Source organism: Trachemys scripta, chromosome 15 (genome assembly GCF_013100865.1).
Source record: "Trachemys scripta elegans isolate TJP31775 chromosome 15, CAS_Tse_1.0, whole genome shotgun sequence".
Taxonomy (NCBI): Eukaryota; Metazoa; Chordata; order Testudines; family Emydidae; genus Trachemys; species Trachemys scripta.
The window spans coordinates 9,640,823-9,662,951 of record NC_048312.1 but is presented as its reverse complement, the minus strand read 5'-3'; the positions used below and the strand labels follow the sequence as shown (position 1 = coordinate 9,662,951).

General features: G+C 42.4%; 1 protein-coding gene across 1 annotated transcript in view; it reads right to left on the bottom strand.

The window, feature by feature from the left end:
• Positions 1 to 22,129, bottom strand: part of TMEM132B (transmembrane protein 132B) — a 379,313-nt gene that overhangs the window by 263,035 nt on the left and 94,149 nt on the right. The window contains exon 2 of the mRNA XM_034791339.1: positions 7,949 to 8,837. Within this exon, the coding sequence (XP_034647230.1) occupies positions 7,949 to 8,837 (889 nt within the window). The remainder of the gene's footprint in view (positions 1 to 7,948; positions 8,838 to 22,129) is intronic.

The window sequence follows — 22,129 nt, the reverse complement described above, 5'->3', positions numbered from 1 at the left end:
AAGAACAGGAGTACTTGTGGCACCTTAGAGACTAACAAATTTATTAGAGCATAAGCTTTCGTGGACTACAGCCCACTTCTTCGGATGCATATAGAATGCATCCGAAGAAGTGGGCTGTAGTCCACGAAAGCTTATGCTCTAATAAATTTGTTAGTCTCTAAGGTGCCACAAGTACTCCTGTTCTTTTTACATTAAGTGAGCACCATCCATCCTGTGCACTGAACAAGGCAGTGGTCCTGTGTAAAACTAGCATATGATGCAATTAAAGACGGCATCAGTCAACCTTAATCCTGGCATTTCCTATCTTTGAAGGCTTGAGTTTCCAACCTTAATAATGTCCTTTTAACATACACCTCTACCCCGATATAATGCTGTCCTTGGGAGCCAAAAAATCTTACCACGTTATAGGTGAAACTGCGTTATATCGAACTTGCTTTGATCCGGAGTGTGCAGCCCCGCCACCCCAGAGCGCTGCTTTACTGCATTATATCCGAATTCGTGTTATATCGGGTGGCATTATATCAGGGTAGAGGTGTAGCTGTTTTGTGTGGCATGCACATGCAGGTGCACTCACATGTATCTCATCGGGATAGGGTTTGTGCCAATATTGATTGACTGTATCTTAAGTTTTTTAGAATTTTTTTCAGGTATTCCCATGTCTGCCATAATGGTCTCCGGTAAGAATTTAATTTTTTGATTATTTGTTAATAGTGTGGCAGAGCTCTGACCTTGTCCCCGTGGGTCCTGCACTTCTAGGCGGTATATGCTAGCCTCAGTGGCTCTCTGTGACCCTCCACGTAGCCCTTCTCTCTCTAGGGCCAGGGTTACAGTCTACTGAGCCCTTTTCATCATAGGCCAGCAAGGAGGTTGGTGAGAGAACTCCCACAGTCTCTGTTGTCCCTAGGGCTTGTTTTAGAACAGTTTAGCCTCCTGTCCTAACAGGGGCCTGACTTCCCCTCCAAGGAAGTGTTCCTGTAGTGGTGGGTTGGGGGGAACCCAGGCCCGCCCCCTACTCCGGGTTCCGGCCCAGGGACCCTAATGGTAGCAGCTGTTGGCAGCCAACCTTTCACTGCCAGAGTTGCTACATTTCCCTGGGCCACTTCCCCACAGCTCTCCTGCTTCTCCCTTCTTCACCCTTACCTTAGGGCTCCCTTATCAATAACTTGAGGGTGTCTTCATTAACCAGCACTTCAGCCGCACTTCCTCTCCTCTGGCTCCTTGGCTCTCCTCTGCCTGACTGGAGTGAGCCCTTTTTATAGTATCTGCGGGGCCTTAATTAGACTCAGGTGGTCACATTAGCTTAATGCCCTCACCTGACTCTTCGCAGGTTAATTGGAGTCAGGTGTTCTCATTAGCCTGGAGCAGCCCCTGCTCTGGTCAGTCAGGGAACAGAAAACTGTTAATCCAGTGGCCAGTATATCTGCCTTCTGCTGTACCCAACTGGCCTGGGTCTATCACAATAGAGAACTGTCTGATTAATTTGAGATGGGTCCTTCCCTCCACCCCCCACTCTACGTGTGCTGGATTTTTATACTAACGTTATTTCTTGGGCTTTAATAAGTAGTCATTTTAGTTGTTCCTGCCTTGCTACGCGATTCAGAATGATTTCATTTTAAATGATGAAGGCCATGTTCAGCAAGTTCTCGCTACTCAGCCGTGCTATGTTCCCAATATTCTGTGTTCTCTTGTTTCCTATGTATTTCAAGGTCTAAAACCTGTTTTGTTTTTCCTTTTTTGCTCTTGGCAGCTATTGGCAGGAGACTGCCTCTTACCATTCATGTCTCTACAGATCTTTCATTATTAACAAAGAAGTCTTGTAAAGTCTATTTTAATGTCCTGTGTGATTTTTCTCCTCTTAGTGGGCAGACATTTACCCTCATCTGTATGGATTTATGTTTATTAATATAAATTCTTCATATCAGTTCTGCTAGTGAGAGTGATTAGTAAAAGCTAACACTCCTGTATTTCACCTTGTACTAATTCATCCAAAATCAAAAAGTAATTTTCACTACTGCAATATGCAGAGTGCGGCAGAGAAAAAAGGTGTCTAATCCCTTTCCTTTAGGCTGCTTAGGCACCAAATAGCTGCTAGGTTTTTTAGCTTCTGTATATTCCTGCCATTCCTCTTAAGCCTGGTGATGATTACATCCCACCTACTGCATGTTTCATTTGTCTAGTACAGGATTCATTACATGATGTCTGTCCCTTCCTTATTATTGGAATATCTCCAGGTTCGGTTTCCATTCTGACAGAGGATTAAAGAACGACGGGTCATTCATATCAGGCACATGTAATGTATGCTAACAACCCTATTTTTAGCCATGAACTTGTTAGTCCTCAGCCTTGCTTTATTTCTATATTCTTAGTCACAATTAAAAGAGACTTGGAAAATAGCACCGATACGCCGCAAGTTTTTATAAACAAAGTCATGGCTTCTTTTCTCATAACCAAGAAGGGATTAGCCATTACTCCCCTAAATGCTCGTCTTTGACCCAAAAATATTTTCATTTTTCTTTCAAAATGTCTTTACTGTCCCAAGTTAGTGTTAAAAGAACTGTACACTCCAGAAAAGCAATGTTAAACCATCCCCGGCTGCATCTATTTGATGAGACGTCTGTCTTTTCAGTCAAGTAAGAATCATTCTATCCTCTCATTTTTATACAACTTCTCCATTTATATCAGGAGATTCCTTTTGTTTAAAAAAAAAAAAAAGATTTTTTCCCCCTTGCTCCTTCATAGTTTCCTTTTTTTCTCACTTTGTATATATTTATTATATACTAATCCATAGATATTATTTATCATAAACTTATGTTAGTAAATATCCATAGGAATCACATGCATCAGAAGAGAGAATTTGGCCTATAATTCTTGTACTAGCTTTGTAGGGTTCTCCAAACTGCTTAATGTTAACAATCTCCAGAAGGGAGCGTTGTGATCATCTAGTCCGACCGCCTGTGTAATATAGGTCACAGAATTTACCCCCAAATAATCCCCGTTTGAACTACAGCATCCCTTTTAAAACAAATTCAATCTTGATTTAAAAGTTATTCCTACGTAGAAGTTTTGCAGCAGCTGAATTGCATGCAATTGTGCATCGCTGAGGAGATTCTCACCAATGATATGGAACAAGTCCACCTCACCACTACGGAACGGGCACAACACCGGCAACATTTTGCATAGAGAATTTGCTACAGAATCCAAAGCAATGGGCTAACGGATGACGTTCAAGACTAACTTCCAAAGTTCTATGCTTTCTGGGGTTCAAACGACTCTGGCAGTTTGCGTGGATGTGCGTCTCTCTATCTGCCTGTCTTTCAAGTCAGACATAAACTCCATAGTCTGCTTTCCAGTATACAAAGCAATAAATGTCTGCGGAGACTGATTAATGGTCAAAGCCTTTAATCAATCATAAATTCTGTTTATTAAGGGACTATTACAAAGCCATAGGTTATTCCTATTACTCAGACATAGCATCCATAACATAAAAGAAGAACAAAAAAAATATTTAACTGGTGAATGATTGAAAGCAGTATGTTGTCTCTCTCCGGCTCACTTTCCAGTTGCATCCCACTCAAGATGGGGGCTAGCATTAATAAATGGGAGGGGGTTTAAAAAGTGAATAGTTGTTCCAGGAGCAATCTGTGTGGAAAAGAAATTGTTGTTGGACACACAGAGACCGGCTTTCAAACAGTGACTTCTTAATGGTTCACGTTCATTGGAAAACGTAAAATTTGTACATGCCGATAAAGGAGCTTGGGTTGGCAACTTGAGTCTACAACGTCAACAGAGATTTAGGTGCCATTTGCAAGGTAATAAAGGTTTGAGTTTTCCAGGTTGGAATTGGTTAACATTCTGTTTCGGTATGACGGATACATTTTGAGTGCTTTCTAATACAGATACATTCCCTGAACCACTTTCTTGATACCGTTGGGGGAAAAAAAAAAAAAAAAAAAAAAAAAAAAGTGTCCATCACCAAATTACTATTGTTTTGCTCACCATTGGCCAAGAAGCTGTTAAGCTTTGTAATTTGAGAGCTAGGTTAAAATCCCAATATTTCACCCAAAAAGGCAGAATCGGATTCTTTTTATGGACTGAAATTCAGTATTTACTAGTACAAAATTCAGCACAAAATAAAACACTGCACAACAGTGTATGAAATACACTAAAGAGGCACATAAAATTGCACACATCCATTCTGTTTGCATACAGTCATATCAATGAAGTTTGCATCACAGTGAAAATCTTAAGAATGATTTGATTTTGATCTATAGTCTCATATGAGCCAGAATGGAATACATTACACTCCACTTGTAACAGACACGATTTAAAACAATCGGTTATACTGGGCAAAAACATATTTCCCCAAGGCAAACCTTCACTTCAATATATTTTTCTCTGGTGAAAACACACAGAAACTCTAGGTATAATAACCTTCTGGGTTTTTATGGACATTACTAATGGTCTGAAAAACAGGGAGAGCCTACAGAGGAAAACTGCTATAAATTAGATGTAGGAGCTATAGTGATTTTATTTCCCTCAGCATAATTCCCTGCTAACTGTGTAAACTTTAGTTGAATAAATTCTCCATAGGCAAAGAGTGAATGTCATTTGAAACACTCAGAGCAACAACTGCCTCTGCTCTTTCCACCCAGCAGCATCAGTGAGCAGGTAACAGATCTGCATTCTTACTCTTACCTTTAGCATTTTGCTTCCTGAAATAAAGCACCCACTGTTTCTTTGACTTACAAACATAACGAAAGAAATGACTTGCCAGACAAGATTTTGAATATGAGCTAAGATGTGAAAAAATTATCTAATTCCTTGGGGAGTTTCCACTTTGGTCTTCTAGGCTGAATACCAAACTGAGATCCAAGAATCTCAGTGCTAACATGGACTCCCACTGCAATCTTGGGCAAATTACTTAAATCTCTTTGATTCGGTTCCTCCATATCTCCCATAGTATGAGCAGATTCATGGAAACATAGGAACTGCCATCCAACATCATGACATTGGTCCATCTAGTCCAGTATCCTGTTTCCATCACTGATGATTAACCAGTACTGTATGCATCAGAGGAAGATGCAAGAAAACCAAAACTGAACAATTACAGAATAACTTGCTCTTATGGGAAGTCTCTTCCTGACCATAAGCATAAGCGTTGTTGTAGGCCCTGAAGCATGAGAATTTATATCTATTAGACATTTTTACCCTAGCAACATGGGACAGTCATTCACTGTGTTTGTACAATAGGCACTGACTAATTCTGACTGCAATATCCATGTTTCATAATAATATGGATGTTACATTATGTTTAAATGTTTAATTCATGTTTGTAAAGTATGTGATGCTGGTACACCAGGTGCCAGCTCTTTCCAAGACTGCAGACACAAGCTAAGAACTAAAACTCATAGCTGGAGACCAGGCCAGTCCACCTGTTTGTTAGGTATTAGTTTTATAAGAATATATTTAGCATTTAGACTCTATGAATTGCTCGTAAGTCACTGAATGCATTAATCTCGCTTGTAATGTCAGTATTCCAGGCCATAAGAAAATATGTAAGTTTTGCTTTATAACTTTGAAAATGTTTGGTCTGACCTTGCAAACCCAGACGTGGGAATTGTCCTCTCCCCCTTTATCTCCTATCCCCGTCCCCGTGAAGGACCATCAAGGAACATTGCAATACAAAGGATTGGTTAATGGCCCTATCACACCTTGGAAATGCTACATGCAAGGAAGCTCATCCTTTGGGCTTGGAAGCTGAATGAAGGAAATAAAACAAAAAGTCACAGGAAAATTTTCCATCTCTTTGCTGGTGGAACTCTGACAGAACTAGAGACACCAAATTGAAGCCAGAGATCCGAAGTTGTTATCTCCTGAGTCCACCCTGAAAGACACTTTGAACTGGCAGATCACTACAACTCTGTGACTCAGAGGATTTAGAGAACTCATTTGGTGAGAATATGTTCACTTGCTTTAATCTGTAAATAACTCATTTCTTTTTCCTAGTTCAATAAACCTTTATATAGTTTTTTACAGGATTGGATACAAGCATTATCTTCAATGTAAGATCTAGGATGCCAATTGAGCTGGGGTAAGTCTCTTGGGACTGGAAGCAACCTGAATATGGTGTGATTTTTGGTGTAAGCAACCATTTATCACTAAGTCTAGTGTCTGGGTGGCAAGATAGGCGGGAGAGTCTAAGGGGACCGTCTGTGACTTCATGGGAAGAGTGTTATAGTGACCCAGGAGTTCACGTGTGTTACTGGCTTGGTGAAATATAAATGATAGAACACACCATCAGTTTGGGTGTCTGCCCTGTTTTTGACAGTCTGCCTTGAGGTAGGCACTCACAGTCGTGAGCTAATCCAGACAGCGTGACAAAGTGCTTTGAAGAAGAAAGGTGCTGGCATAAGGTTTGTTATTCATTCACTTTGCATCTGTGTCACGGATAGTATGCTTCTGTCACCTAGCACCCGCGCCTTTTTAGACTTAAAAGTGAGGAGTAAAAATGTGTCTAAGTTGCCCGTGTGTATTGCAACTCCTCTTTTCCCTAGTGTTTAACACTCTCTCAGTATGACACTTTCCAATTACCTCTTGGCCTTTCTAGCCCTCAAGTCTTGCTCCTATTTCTCCGAGTTGTGTTTATGTGTAGCTCTTAACCAACACTAACAGTTAAAGGCATAGCAATAAATACACAGCACTAACCCTCATGCTGGTTAAGAGTGCCTGAAATCAGGACTATGCAACTCAACAGTTCTCAGATAAAACTGAAATTCACTAATAAAACTTGTTTGAAAATTTCAAGAATTACAACGTTTCACCCCCCCCCCCCCCAAAAAAATGGGGGGATGGGAAGTTGCCACTAAAATGTTCACAGAAAGATTTTCTGTTTTCCAATCATTTCTATTCAAGAACAAGGAAGCGGATTCCAATTTTAAGAGGTAGACAAAGAAAAACATATTTTTGGTGGGTTAATTTTTTCCAATTTTCTCCTTTGCTGTTCAGTGGAAACGTGCCATGCCACAAGCAAGCAATCATTTAAGCTTGAAAATAAATAAAATACTACTAAGGGGAGGAAGGATGGTTGGTCTTATTGTTAAAACACTGAATTGGGACTCAGACAATCTGGTTCCAAATCCTGGCTCTGCCACGCATTTCCAGCGTGACCTTGGGCAAGTCTACACTGCCAGACAGTTCAGACTACAGGGGATGTAAATAGCACTGCATACCAAAGTGCTGCACTGTAATTCCCCCTAGTGGATGCTCCAGGCACAAACTAAAAGGACTGCAGACTACGATAATGCAAACTAGGAACCTTTTAATTCTGGCCCACAGCATCTGCAAGGATTTACAACGCAACACTTTGGTGTGCACCACTCTTCACACCCCCGTAATCTGAACTGAATCTTAATCTCTGTGTGTCAGTTCACCATCTGTAAAAAATATGGGGATAACATTTCCCTACCCTGTAGGAGTGTTGTGAGGAGCAAGAAATAAATACTTCGGAGGTGCTCAGATACTGTGATAATAGGTTCTATAAAAGTAGCTGGATTAAAGCTACATCAAAGCAGTGGGAAATGCCAATTATAAATATTTCTCTAGCAAAATGGACAGCCATAGTCAATCATTCTGGCTGGCCTACAGGAGGTATAATGAGTAGAAGCAAAGTCAGTTAAACTAGTTATAATCAATAACACATTTTATAAGAAAGTCATACAAATATTAATGGCACAGACTTCAAAGTCAGCTTCCAGGTACCAAATCCTATTATACTCACAGATGCTTAAAGAACACTTATAATTTTCTCCCAAGCGGTAGGCCAAATCTTGAAGTCCTTTCTCAGGCAAACACCCACTGAAATCAATGGCTCTATACCTGGGATGCACTCAGCCCCTGTTGTTTGCTAGATTGTTTGAATACATAAAGTATTTAAAAAAACAACACTTACCTTAAGGTAAACTGATCTGCTAGGGAGTCACCGGTAAGGGACACATGAAAGGTTACTATGTCACCTTCCTTGACAGGGTTGAGCGGTAAGTGGATCACGATGTTCTCATCTAGCCTCAGTGCAGATTGTTTTAGTTTGTCTTGAGTTGGATAAACAATGATGCTACCAATCCTCTCCATCGGCGGCAAAGCCTCATATGCATGATCTTGACCTGCATGTATGTTGTTTTCCCATTTTGCATCCTCAGGAGAACACTCCCCATCTGTTGCATACATCTTATAGAAGAGCTCCACAGTAATCCCTTCCAAAAAGGCTGCTGTTTGCTCATGCTCCAAAACCAATGGTGGAGGCGAGCTGAACCAGCTCGGCGCTAATTCCAGTTCTGCAACACATAATCCTAGATGACCTTTCAACCTACAGCTGGCCACAGCTTCTCTAGTCTCCAGGAAAGCAAACATCTTCACACAGGGCAATCTCTCCGCAGAATCATAGTCGTCCCAGTCCTTTCCCGCAATATAGAACAAGGTTTGCACTTTAGGTCTGTTGGAATATATTGAGCTGTCAATGATGTGCGATTTTAATTTCCAATTAAATGTGAATTCATTAGTGAAACCAAAAGGAGCAGAAGGCAGCATTAGGTCCTCGGGAACAACTTGTTCCACTGAAAAAGGTCCGTAAGTTGCATTTACTACAGGTGGCTGCTTGGCTTTGTATATAAAGAATGACTCCACCCTCGCCTGCAAACTGGAGTTCCTCATGATATCTTGATTGGCTTCTTTGAGGAAGAAGGAAACATCAGCACTGGAGATGTGGTAGCTCATGGGAAGATATACCGGCAGGTTTAAAAATCTCTGTGTGCTGTCCATGACTCCTCCTCGGCTTTCCACCACTGCAAACCAAAGGAAAAAGAAAAAGAAAAACAGAAAAAAAGAATTCTAATATTTTACTTAGCAATTTTTCTTCAGTTCCTCCAAGAAGCAATTACTTACTATAGATCGTTATTGTTAGTCGCCATTACAAAGCATTTACATAGTGTCACCGTGAAGGTAACATTGCTCACTATTAGACCCGACATGCCAATACTTAACATTCCATGGTTCCTGTAGTGCCCCTTATAAAGTTTGCCATAAGGCCTTGATCCAAAGCCAACTGAAGTCAAGTGGCTTTTGAATCAGGCACTAGTAGCAGACTCTACTTTGGAGTCTACAAAACCTTATTGGCTGGATTTTCATTTTGCACAACCAAATCAAACCCGTGAGTTCTGCAGATCCACATTCCAATTAGGGTGACCAGATGTCCCGATTTTATAGGGACAGTCCCAATTTTGGATTTTTTTTTTTTTAATATAGGCTGCTATTACCCACCACCCTCCACCCCGATTTTTCACATTTGCTGTCTGGGCACCCTAGTTCCAATGTATATAAAAGCACCACACTTTGGGGGATGAGCAGTTAATAAAACAAAAGCTTTATGTTTTGACCAACATCTCTAACAGGAAAAATCAGGCCATTTAGCGATTGCAAATCTGCATCAATCCTGATTTGGTTTTGCAAACTATGAACAGGAGCAGTTCAGACAAGGGTTCCATTTAGAACTGGTTTGAAGCCTTTTGATGGAACACTTGTTGCAATCAAAATATTTCCACAGATATCTATGAATTTTGAGGGAGTTTCAGTGGGACGGTCTCTTAGGTCCAGGAGGGCCCCAGACAGAGAGATGAAGCCTGATCTTTTTGATCAAAAAAAAGAGAGATGTTTTGACATAATTCCATTTCACAAAAACCTTCTAAAGGGTTTGGTTTTGTTCCAATGAGGAAGGAAAAAATTTCAAAACCCTGAAAGTAGTCAGAAAATGGATTTGTCATCCTCCACCCAGCTCTAATTCCATTTTTTTCTACCACAAAACATTCCTGGGGGGTGGGGGGAGAGAAGAGAGGGAAATGGAGAGACAGATTGCAAGGTCTTAGTTTGGGCCCATCTTTAATGAATAGTGAAGTATAGTCCAAATTGACTATAATACTAAAAGAAAAGAAAAAAAATCACGTCTTCTAAACTAACATTTTTTTTTATTTTATGGCAAAAGCCCAGTAAAAGCTGATCCTCTGGGAATCATACCAAAAACAAACTGAATCCAACTTATTAAATACAAAGCAGTTCCATAATGTGAAGAGATAGCGGGAACAATGACAGATTCTAAGGTCAAACCACTTACAGTCTATATCTAAATCTCAGGGTGCAAATGTAACGTTTGTCATTATTGGTTACAGAAGATGCACAATGCTACAGCAACAATTACACCTGTTACATGCTAGATGACTCAGATACTGTCAGCCAAAATTTAGCACCGATAAAAGCTGTAATATTTAAGATGCCTTTTCAAGTTGTGTATTTAACAAGGCTACATTTCTTGAAGATATGTTATAAGGCAAATCTTTTCATCTATTCGCCCTTGACTTTGCTTCATTCTTGTTCTCTTTTAAAATTCCACTCATTTATTTTTGATTGCTTGATTTTTTTTTCTATTGCTTATTTAAATCCCTCCCCCATTTTATTATAAAATATCTTTTTTTTTAAATGTGGTCACCAAACTGCTTTTTCCCTGCATGTACAAGAAAGTACAAAAACATCATAACATGCATTAGCAAAAGACAATATTCATGAAAAGCATCCCCTCTCCGGCACACAGTTTAGCTGAGATACTACCACCATGAGTGCAATACACACACACACTATATATACACACACACACGCACCCCTCTACCTCGATAAAACGCTGTCCTCGGGGGCCAAAAAAAAATCTTACCGCGTTATAGGTGAAACCATGTTATATCGAACTTACTTTGATCCACCAGAGTGCGCAGCCCCATCCCCGAGCATTGCTTTACCACGTTATATCCGAATTTGTGTTATATCGGGTCGCGTTATATCAGGGTAGAGGTGTCTATATAAAGGCTATGGATTTAATTCTGGCTTTGCTACAAATTCCAAGTAAGAAGCAGTGAAGTTGTGCTGCTCTGGAGCCATATTGGGACTCAGAGGACACGTCTACACTGCAGTTGGGAGGTGCGCCGGTAGCACTCATCGGCATACCCAAGCTAGCTTTGATCAAACTAGCTCCTGAAAATAGCAGCTTGGCCACCATGGCACAGGAAACAGCACGGGCTAGCCCACCCAGACCTCGAGTACATACTCATGCTGCCATGGCTGTGTTGCTATTTTTAATGAGCTCAATTATGCCGGCATGTGCTGCAATCACACCTCCCACTCGCCGTTTGGACATTGTGAGTCACAAGCTGGTTCCTAGTTCCTCCCTTGCTCCTGGGATGAAGCGATCTCTACTAACCGTACACATAGAACAGATTATATCCCATGGTAAAACCAGCATATCCCCTCCCAGCTCCAGGCATGATGCACAAGAAGGGAAGCCCACGCCAGAGAGTGAGGAGATCCTGACAACCCCTGTGAGGGAGCACAACCAGGGTCACAGTCTAGCTCTTCCATTGTCAGTCACTCTCGGGATGAGAAAAGGCATGTTAATCACATCACTGCTGCATTTCTCTTCATCCAGGGGTGAACCAAGGGGTAGCTGAGGAGCTCCCTGAAGCATGCAGTGGTTGGAGAAAATAATCTTCTATGAGAAATCATAGGCTAGGCTGGGTGCAAAAGCAACTGTGGGAGATGAGAGGACTTGGAGGGATTCTAATGTAGCATGAGATGGAGCAAGAGAGGCCGGCAGAAAAGGCGAAGCTGCCAACCCAAGGAGAAGCAACATGGGTTCATGTGTAGCAGCTGCCTACGTGCTGGCTAACCTAAGAGAGAACCTGCAGCTGTCTGTCATGCCAGGGGGTGGGATAGCAAGACAGGCATCAGAAGGTGGGGGAGGAATGCCAAGGACAGTCTGGAGGGCACAGGGAACCCACAGAGCCAACTAATAAGACAGTTCAGCGAAAAAAACAGGAGATCAAGCAGTAGCAACAGTCGAGCCCTACGATTGCTATAGCATTGGGGAACACAAAACATTTCAGGGCCCGTTGGTGCTTCTTGGGTTGACCCAGCCCCAACTACCACAGTAGAAATACTGTCACTCCTTTGCCTAACGAGAAAGCTCTTCGATGATCATGCTGCAGGATTAGACCTGTCTTATTTATAGCAGGAAATTTAAAAAAAAAAAGTTCAAAATGGCCAGTAGCTCCAAAGCCTATTCTAGTCCCCAAGGAATGTTTTAGCAGCTCCATTACCGCACTGCTATTTATAGAGTACCTTGACACCGCAAGACAGGCCAGGACAGGAACTGAAATTGCAGCTTTCAGTAGCTGCAAGTGAACTTTGTTCTTGTGAAAGCAGAGGGGTAGGGTTGTTTGTTTCTTTGCTGAAAAGTCAAATTTCAGACAAGTGCCTTCGATGAACTAACTGTAGATATAGCCAGCTGAATCGGAAGGCAATACTTTTCCAAAGTCTCATTCATCATCAAATTTATCCAGCTGTCCAGATAATAAGCAAAGGACATACAGCAGCAAGGTATCCTCTGATTTCCAACAGAGATGTTAAACTTTGCCTTCTCCCAAGACAAAGCAGATTCTTGGGGAGATTTAGACAGTGGTGCAATTCTAGGAACTAAAGAGAAATTGGAAAAGGATGTGAGGCTTGAATATACTAGCATTTACATTCTAGCAAGTTTTATCACCTTTTTACCCAGATGTTTTCTTTCTCTCAAATATTGATTTACAGGAACTTTAAAAGGTAGGTCTCTCCCCTTCCCTGATTTCATTATAGTGGTGGTAGTCAGTGCATCTTCTGACACATTGGTGGGAAGCCGTGGATTCTATCCTGCTATAATTCAAATAAAATGAGACAATTGTTGTCTGAAAGCTTATACGGCAAGCTATAAACACCAGTAGACAGGGCTAGGTTTTGTCCCAGAACCAGTCTGAGACAAAATATGATATCTGAATTGAGCACCATTTTATGATGCTGTCTGAACACCTAAAAAGAAATACTTTATGCCACAATGGGCTGGCACCCCTCAGTTTTAATTCCAAGATTCAGCACCGTAGCATCAATCACTTTACAGTAGCAGTCGGAAGTGGGACCTTGTTCCAGCTTTAGGAGTTGCGAAAAAACAACTATTAAATCGCCTGTTCTTTAAATGACAGCTTCAGGAAGACCAGGAGAGAAGAACATGATTTGGTCCTATTTAAAGTAATAAAACAAAGAAGAACAATGGTGGGAGAGAACTAGCAGAGCAGCAGGGAACTTCCCCAGAGCATGGTGCTATTTCTAAGCCAGAGTCACGTCACTGTGGTACTAATAGAAAGGGAAGGGCCAGGGGAAAAAGAAATGCATATAAACACCACACACAAGCATTCGGCCAAAATCAAAAGTGAGCTGTGATTTTGGGTGCCCAACTTGAGATGCCTTAAAAGGGATTATTTTCTTCCACAGGGCAGGGCAGGGGGGCTGAAACAATCTGTATAGTGGGGGGATTGAGAGCCATCGAACCAAACTGAAAAACCCTGTATAGAATGGAAACCACTTTGTCGTAGAATTCCTGTCCGTTCCAGCTGAGGAATAAGGAGAGACGGACACAGCTAATCAAGCAAGGAGCCCCGGGAGGGGTGATCCGTTTATTTCAATTGCAATTGGGTTCGAGCTCATACGTCAGCAAGAACAAAGAAAACACTTACACCAAAGCATTATATGCAGTTGACTATGACAATCTATTGCTCCATAATTGGCTAAAACTTGCCATCATTAGCATACATAGTTAGCAAGCTACATGCATCCGCCCCTCTTGTGACCCCCTTATTGTTCATCTACCTCCCCCCACCCTTGCGTTATTTTGCAAACCAAGCAGTTAGTTATCTACAGGACGCAGGCACAGAAAGTTCCATTGTCTGCAGGGTTGGAGTTTGGCTACATTTCCTCTCGAAGGAACTTCCTGAGTTAAGATTATCAATAGCTGATGCTGCATGTTTCCCATGTGTGTGAGACAAATTTGCCCCCTGGCAGTTAAGTAGAATAATTTTATTTCAACTTCAAGTCGGGGGGCACGGCAGCACCCTCAGTTCTAGCACCTCTGGATCAGGTGCCCAGCACTTTCTGGAAATCAGGCCCCTTTATCGTGTTCCAAGTTGGTCTCCCAAAAAATGAGGCGCCCCAAGTGACTAGTCACTTACGAAAATCTTGGCCCTTCATTTTTGTGACAATATTCTGCTCTTCAGTGTAAGGAAGTAGGATTTGTCCTGTCACATCAGATTGCTAGACCATGAGGCCGGGTACAATGTGGCAAAGATGAATACCTGATTCATCAGAGGAAGCTTGCAAATAAATAAATAAATAAATAAATACAGCAATGCTTTTAATGCACTTTCCCAACTGTGCATGGGGAAGAGGTTTCCTTCATGACTCTTACCACGATCAGCTTACGCCTTTAAAAAAAAAAAGGAGATTCGCTTTCCCTTCTTTGCACGTTGTTAGTTTTTAAATTATCCAGACTATTTTTTTTTAAATCCAGCTATAGCATTTGACCCTGAGCCAATGCTATAATGAAACACAGCACATGACAGTAAAAACATAAGCAAATCCATAGCTGAACATCACAGTAAGCGATGAGAATCGGTCTTCTCTCTAACTCAAGGTTTCATCAAAGGAAGATCATGCAGGCTGAGGGGAAGATATTAAAAATGAAGCTCCCAAACAGACCAAAGACGCCAATGAAATTCACAGAGTATTTCCGAGACTTTTAATATAATATTCTAATTAACAGGCAAAACAACCACTGTAACATTAGTAAGATCATGGCAGCTGAATGTCAGCATTGTAAATCGCTGAATCTAAATTGGTTTGAAAAGAGTCTGTCAAAACGCATTTCTCCTTAGAATAAAACAAAAATGGCAAATCCTCCAGTAGCCGAATGGAAGCCTGCCAGAAATTGAGCTCTGAACTTGTGAGCAATGCCCTCATAGATATGGAAGAGATACTGGGGAAAATGCTGAAATATTTAGCTTTGTAAATGTTATTATTCTGAAAGCAAATAGAAGGCCCAATCCCATACTCATGAAGTTAGTGGGAGCTTTGCCTTTCAATACAAAAGTGAGCAGGATCGGGTGTTTTGAGACCGTTAAGCTACTCTGCTACATGAAAGAGGAATAACTTCAAGTAATACTTGCTGGCATTGCATTATGATATGGTCAATGGCTCACCTGGCCTTCTGGAAGATTAGGGGCTTGTCTATATACAGGGAAATTGACCAGTATAGCGATTCCGCAGGAACTCTCCTTGTCAACACTATTCCTCAAAAAGAGTGACTTTATTCTGGAATAAAAGTGACTATATTGCAGAGTGAATTACTGTGCTTTAGAAGTGTGTGGCAGGGCAGGGGCAAACCCCTTGAATGCCCTGCTAAAATGCTGGCTAAGCCCTGCTTTTTGGTAAGGAGGCCAAGTGCAGGGGCTCGGGCAGCCAACTGAAGGCCCAGCTGCAGGCCCGAATGAGGGCTGGCTCACAGCAATGACTTGAGTCAAATGCCAGCAGCTGGGCTGAGTAAAGGAGGCTATAAAAGCCCTGAGGAACGCTCAGTCAAGAGGCTAGTCTGGGAGGAGACAGGAGGGCTGTATCTCTGTCTCCTCACCTAAGGAAGGGGCCCTCATGGGCCAGCAGACCCTGGGGAAGGTCTAAATGTGGATAACTGTTGGGAGAACAAAGTGGGATTGCACTGTGGCACTGTAAATAAAAGACAGAAGGGTGAAGCACTGAAGAAAGCGTGAGGACTATTTATATGACCAGCCAACTCAGAGCACAGGCACAAGAGGGTGGACCCTGTGACAAAGTGAAATAATTATTCTGGAATATAGCCACTTTTATTTTGGAACAGAGCGTCCACACAGTGGAGGTATTCCAGAATAGCTAAATTACACCAGAATAGCACTTCCGAAATAGCTATACTGGTCAATTTCTCCCATGTAGACAAAGCCTAAGACTCAACACACTTCAGGCCTGATGGTTGCCGCAAAGCCACCGCTCTGCAGTGGGGTTATGCAAGACAACCTGCCCCACCGGGAACTCATAACGGTATTGGGCATGAATCTCTGGTTCCACTAGAACATAAGAACGGCCATACTGGGTCAGACCAAAGGTCCATCTACCCCAGTATCCTGTCTTCAGACAGTGGCCAATGCCAGGTGCCCCCAGAGGGAATGAACAGAACCGGTAATCACCCTGTTGCCTATTCACAGCTTCTGGCAAACAGAGGCTAGGGGAACCATCCCTGTCCATCCTGGCTAATAGCCATTGATGGACCTATCCTCCATGAACTTATCTAGCTCTTTTTTTAACCCTGTTATAGCCTGGTCAGTGTGGTTCCCCATCACACCTTTTCACTGAGCTTTCCCCCAACCACACACTTCAACTGTCTAGTGTAGAGACAGGGGGACGCAGACATGTCTGCACTGCCATTGACACTAGGTAGGAGCACTCCCTGGGATAGTGACGATCTACTTTGAAAAGTACACACTTGGGTGGAAGGCTTCTTTGGATGTCTCCCATAGCCACACAGGGCTGGTCACAATCTAGCACTTAGTTTCTAATGAATTTGCTTTTTTGTCCTCAACTATTAAATGTTTAGTATATTCCCATGTGCATATAGCACAATACCTAAAATTGCAGCCATATTTTGCAGGTTATTTCATTAGCAGTTATTTCATTGACAGCCACATCTTGACATGAATTTGCAGCAGTCTATTGATGAAATTTTGTGCAACATGGTCATATAATCAAACAGTACTTTTTCACCAAATATTGTGAGATTGTGAGAGAAGAGTGCCTAACTAAAATAATATAACCATTGAGCATTGGCAGCCATCTTGAGCTCCAAAATTCAAGCTTTCATTTAAAAAAAAAGAAAAAAAAAAGTCATCACGGTTAAGAAGATATTCCAGATCTCAACCAAACATAAATCTGGTATCTGCCAAAGTCTGCATACTATCTGAAACAATAAGCCAGGTCTATACTAGAAACATTTAGAAAGTCAGAATAGTAATGGAGCTTAGGGGTGTGGCAAAAGCCCTAGTGTGAATTCAGATATACTGGCATGAAAGTGTTTCTGCCAGCATAGTTTAGCCTATAATGGCAAAAGCACATTTTTGCCAGTATAACTGCATTCACACTAGGAGAGTTTGCTGATATAGCTATCCCACCAAACCTTTTCTAGAGTAGACCTGGTCTAAACAAATGAAGTGGGAATTATTCCTACTCCCCTCAATTGGGAGTTAACACCATTAATTATTTCACTGCTGATCAAAGCATGAAAGAAGAGGAATGATTGTATTGTGAGCATCTGCATAACCCACTGTGAGCAGAGACGTCCTTGAGTGGGAAGAGTTCAGGCTGTGCAAATGTAACACCGACAGACCCCAGTCGTCGGTGGGTGGGATCAAACCTAGGACCTCTGGACCTTAGTGAATGAGCCTCTACAGCAAGAGCTAAAAATCACATGGCTTTTAGCTAACACTGTAGCAGGCTCATTAACCTCTAAGTGGTCTCGGTGCCACTAGCGGGGGACAGAGCCAGGGCTGGCTCCAGGCACCAGCTTACCAAGCAGGTGTTTGGGGCGGCCACTTCAGAGAGGGCGGCACGTCCAGCTGTTCAGTGGCAATTCGGCAGACGGTCCCTCACTCCTTCTCAGAGCAAAGGACCTCCCGCCAAATTGCCGCTGCAGATCACGATCGCGGCTTTTTTTTTTTTTTGGCCAAAACCCTGGAGCCGGCCCTGGACAGAGCACCACACCCAGGAGGTGTGTGGGTTACACAAGGATTTAAGGAGTTTGGGAGCATACCAACAACTTGTCTTTCCCTCTTCCTCCCTCCCTCCCCCCGCCAATTCATAAATGTAATACGATAGCCATGAGAGATTTGGTGGTGGGATTCATGTCATTTTACTCTACAGAGTTCCTTCCTGTGACTTATCCTAGTGGCTTTCTGAAAGCTTCTTTTCCTTTCCACTAGCATCCTTCCCTCAAAGAGTACAACCTGCATCACTCAGGCCACAACTACACTATGGGGATAGCCCCATAGTGATGGTGCTGTAGCTATACCAGCATAACTCCACGGCGTAGACACAACCTACAGTGACAGAACGGGTTTTTCCAATCTCTGTAGGAATGCCACCTCTCCAAGTGATGGTAGCTAGGGCAACAGAAGCATTCTTCCATCTACCTAGCGGTGTCTAAACCAGGGATTAGGTTGGCATAGCCACAGCACTCCGGGGTGTGGATTTTTCACACCTCTGAGAGCCGGAGCTATAGTGACCTAAATTTTAAGAATAGACCAAGCCTGACTCAAAAATAAATTTTAAACTGTTGTGTATTTGAATCAGCTCCACAGTGAAATACATGGGCACTAGAGAGAAAAAAAATCTTAAAACATCAAACTAATACAATAATTCCTTCCACTTCTGATTGAGTAACTTTTGGCAGAAGTTATACTGAAAGAGTTTCCAAGAGATAGCTAGGAAAGGCTGGCAGACCTTCATTACACTGAATTAAAGCCCGTCCAGTAGCACTCGCTGTAGAAACCATCGGGGGGGGGGGGGAAGAGAAGCTGTAGGACCCCATTCAGCCTTCCTAACTCCCACTGGTTTCAACTGGAGTTTGATAGGATAGAAATAACTGAACAGGGCTCTAAACCAGTGTGCAATGATTACTTTGGATATAGGCTCAGGTCTTGATTTTGGCATTGCAAAACGTTGCTAGTCAGCCGTTTGCGTTGCAAAACCAAGGCAACAAAGGGAACGTGGACAAAAGAACAAATCCATTTTATCCAAAACCCCAAAACTGCAGTAAGTTTAAAATAGCTGGTTCTGATTTTTGGCCTGTATCTAATGTATCTATCTTTAGAAGGTCAGTCAGCCGCTATTACCCATATTTCAGTGCCAAAAATCTGGGCAGTCTCTGTTTTACCAGGCTCTCTTTCTCCATCTTAGTTTTTGTTCTTACATTGCATGCTTATCTTTGCTTAATGCGCCTATGGCATGAAAAATACATGAAATCAACATCTGTGTCCTTAGAAATATTTTGCCTAATGAGCTTTTTTCAGTGCGAAATTCAACAGTTTCACGGGCAGATGAAACCCACAGCCCAGCCACCTGTTTAGTAAAAGCGAGTTTAATTATCATTTCTACCACCACACGACCTATTGGGCCTGCATTGCTTAGCCAAAACACAAAGTTGGACCGGGAAGTTTCCGAGTTGGTGTTCACTGTTAGTATGCGGGTACTACATTTGGCACTGTCACTCATACTGATAGACATGTGCATAGAGCAAGGCCACCTACAGATTGTAATAAAACCCTACTGGTTGAAAGACTGCCTATAAATCTTATTAAAGTAATCCCCGCCCTGAACCCAGATTATTACATTCACCTTTATGGTAGAATAAAAATTAATTTTCACAGCTATAAGAAGTGTATGATAAGAAGGCATCGCTTGAGACTAAATAAAGATTATAATTAACTCCAACTGAATAAATCTAAATTTAACTTGGGCTAGCAATTTGTTTTCATACGCATCCTTCAATGATCAGAGGGGTAGCCGTGTTAGTCTGAATCTGTAAAAAGCAACAGAGGGTCCTGTGGCACCTTTGAGACTAACAGAAGTATTGGGAGCATAAGCTTTCGTGGGTAAGAACCTCACTTCTAACACCACATTCTACAGGCCATTATCCTCTGAAACTACACCATCTGCTAAAAAAACTCCCTGACAAAGCACAGGAACAAATCTGTACAGACACATGCCTAGAACCCCGACTAGGGGTATTCTATTTGCTACCCAAGATCCATAAACCTGGAAATCCTGGTCGCCCCATCATCTCAGGCATTGGCACCCTAACACCAGGCTTGTCTGGTTATGTGGACTCTCTCCTCAGGCCCTACGCTACCAGCACTCCCAGCTATCTTCAAGACACCACTGACTTCCTGAGGAAACTACAATCCATCAGTGATCTTCCAGAAAACACCATCCTGGCCACTATGGACGTAGAAGCCCTCTACACCAATATTCCACACAAAGATGGACTACAAGCTATCAGGAACAGTATCCCCAATAATGTCACAGCTAACCTGGTGGCTGAACTTTGTGACTTTGTCCTCACCCACAACTATTTCACATTTGGGGACAATATATACCTTCAAGTCAGTAGCACTGCTATGGGTACCCGCATGGCCCCACAGTATGCCAACATTTTTATGGCTGACTTAGAACAACGCTTCCTTAGCTCTCGTCCCCTAACGCCCCTACTCTACTTGCACTACATTGATGACATCTTCATCATCTGGACCCATGGAAAAGAAGCCCTTGAGGAATTCCACCATGATTTCAATAATTTCCATCCCACCATCAACCTCAGCCTAGATCAATCCACACAAGCGGTCCATTTCCTGGACACTACTGTGCTAATAAGCGATGGTCACATAAATACCACCCTATACCGGAAACCTACTGACCGCTACACTTACCTACATGCCTCCAGCTTCCATCCAGGACACACCACACGATCCATTGTCTACAGCCAAGCTCTAAGATATAACCGCATTTGCTCCAATCCCTCAGACAGAGACAAGTACCTACAAGATCTCTATCAAACATTCTTAAAACTACAATACCCACCTGCTGAAGTGAAAAAACAGATTGACAGAGCCAGACGAGTACCCAGAAGTCACCTCCTACAAGACAGGCCCAACAAAGAAAATAACAGAACACCACTAGCTGTCACCTTCAGCCCCCAACTAAAACCTCTCCAGCGCATCATCAGAGATCTACAATCTATCCTGAAAGATGATCCCTCACTCTCACAGATCTTGGGAGACAGACCTGTCCTTGCTTACAGACAACCCCCCAACCTAAAGCAAATACTCACCAGCAACCACACATCACTGAACAAAAACCACTGACCTAGGAACCTATCCTTGTAACAAAGCCCGATGCCAACTCTGTCCACATATCTATTCAAGTGACATCATCATAGGACCTAATCACATACCATCAGGGGCTCGTTCACCTGCACATCCACCAATGTGATATATGCCATCATGTGCCAGCAATACCCCTCTGCCATGTACATTGGCCAAACCAGACAGTCTCTACGCAAAAGAATTAATGGACACAAATCTGACATCAGGAATCATAATACTCAAAAACCAGTGGGAGAACACTTTAACCTGTCTGGTCACTCAGTGACAGACCTGCGGGTGGCTATTTTACAACAGAAAAACTTCAAAAACAGACTCCAACGAGAAACTGCTGAGCTGGAATTGATATGCAAACTTGATACAATCAACTCAGGATTGAATAAGGACTGGGAATGGCTGAGCCATTACAAACATTGACTCTATCTCCCCTTGTAAGTATTCTCACACTTCTTATCAAACTGTCTGTACTGGGCTATCTTGATTATCACTTCAAAAGTTTTTTTTCCTCTTACTTAATTGGCATCTCAGAGTTGGTAAGACAACTCCCACCTGTTTATGCTCTCTGTATGTGAGTATATATATCTCCTCAATATATATTCCATTCTATATGCATCCAAAGAAGTGGGCTGTAGCCCACGAAAGCTTATGCTCTAATAAATTTGTTAGTCTCTAAGGTGCCACAAGTACTCCTGGTTTTTTTGCAGATACAGACTAACACGGCTGCTACTCTGAAACTTAAAGTCTATGACACTCATAGGTCAAAACCAACAAAATCCCATTAAAATGAAAGTGGCCTTTTCAATGCGTGAGTGACCTGGGAATGAGGCACACAGTAAGTAGTAGAGGTGACTTTTTAATAAAGGAACGGTGGTAAGCGTGGGGTAGAGAGGCCTGTTTGAAAATTAGAAACACTCTTTCCCCCAAACAGCCAGGCAGAAATGCACTGAGACCAGGGCCGGCTCCAGGCACCAGCCCAGCAAGCAGGTGCTTGGGGCGGCCAACGGAGAGGGGCGGCAGGTCCCTCACTCCCTCTCGGAGCGAAGGACCTACTGCTGAATTGCCACCAAAGATTGAAGCGGTGGCAGAGCAGATCTTAATCATATCTTTTCTTTTCTTTTTTTTTTTTTTTTTTTCCTTTTTGCTGCTTGGGGCAGCAAAAACCCTGGAGCCGGCCATGACTGAGACATTTAGATTATTACATTCCTTTTGCATTTTTCCACTAT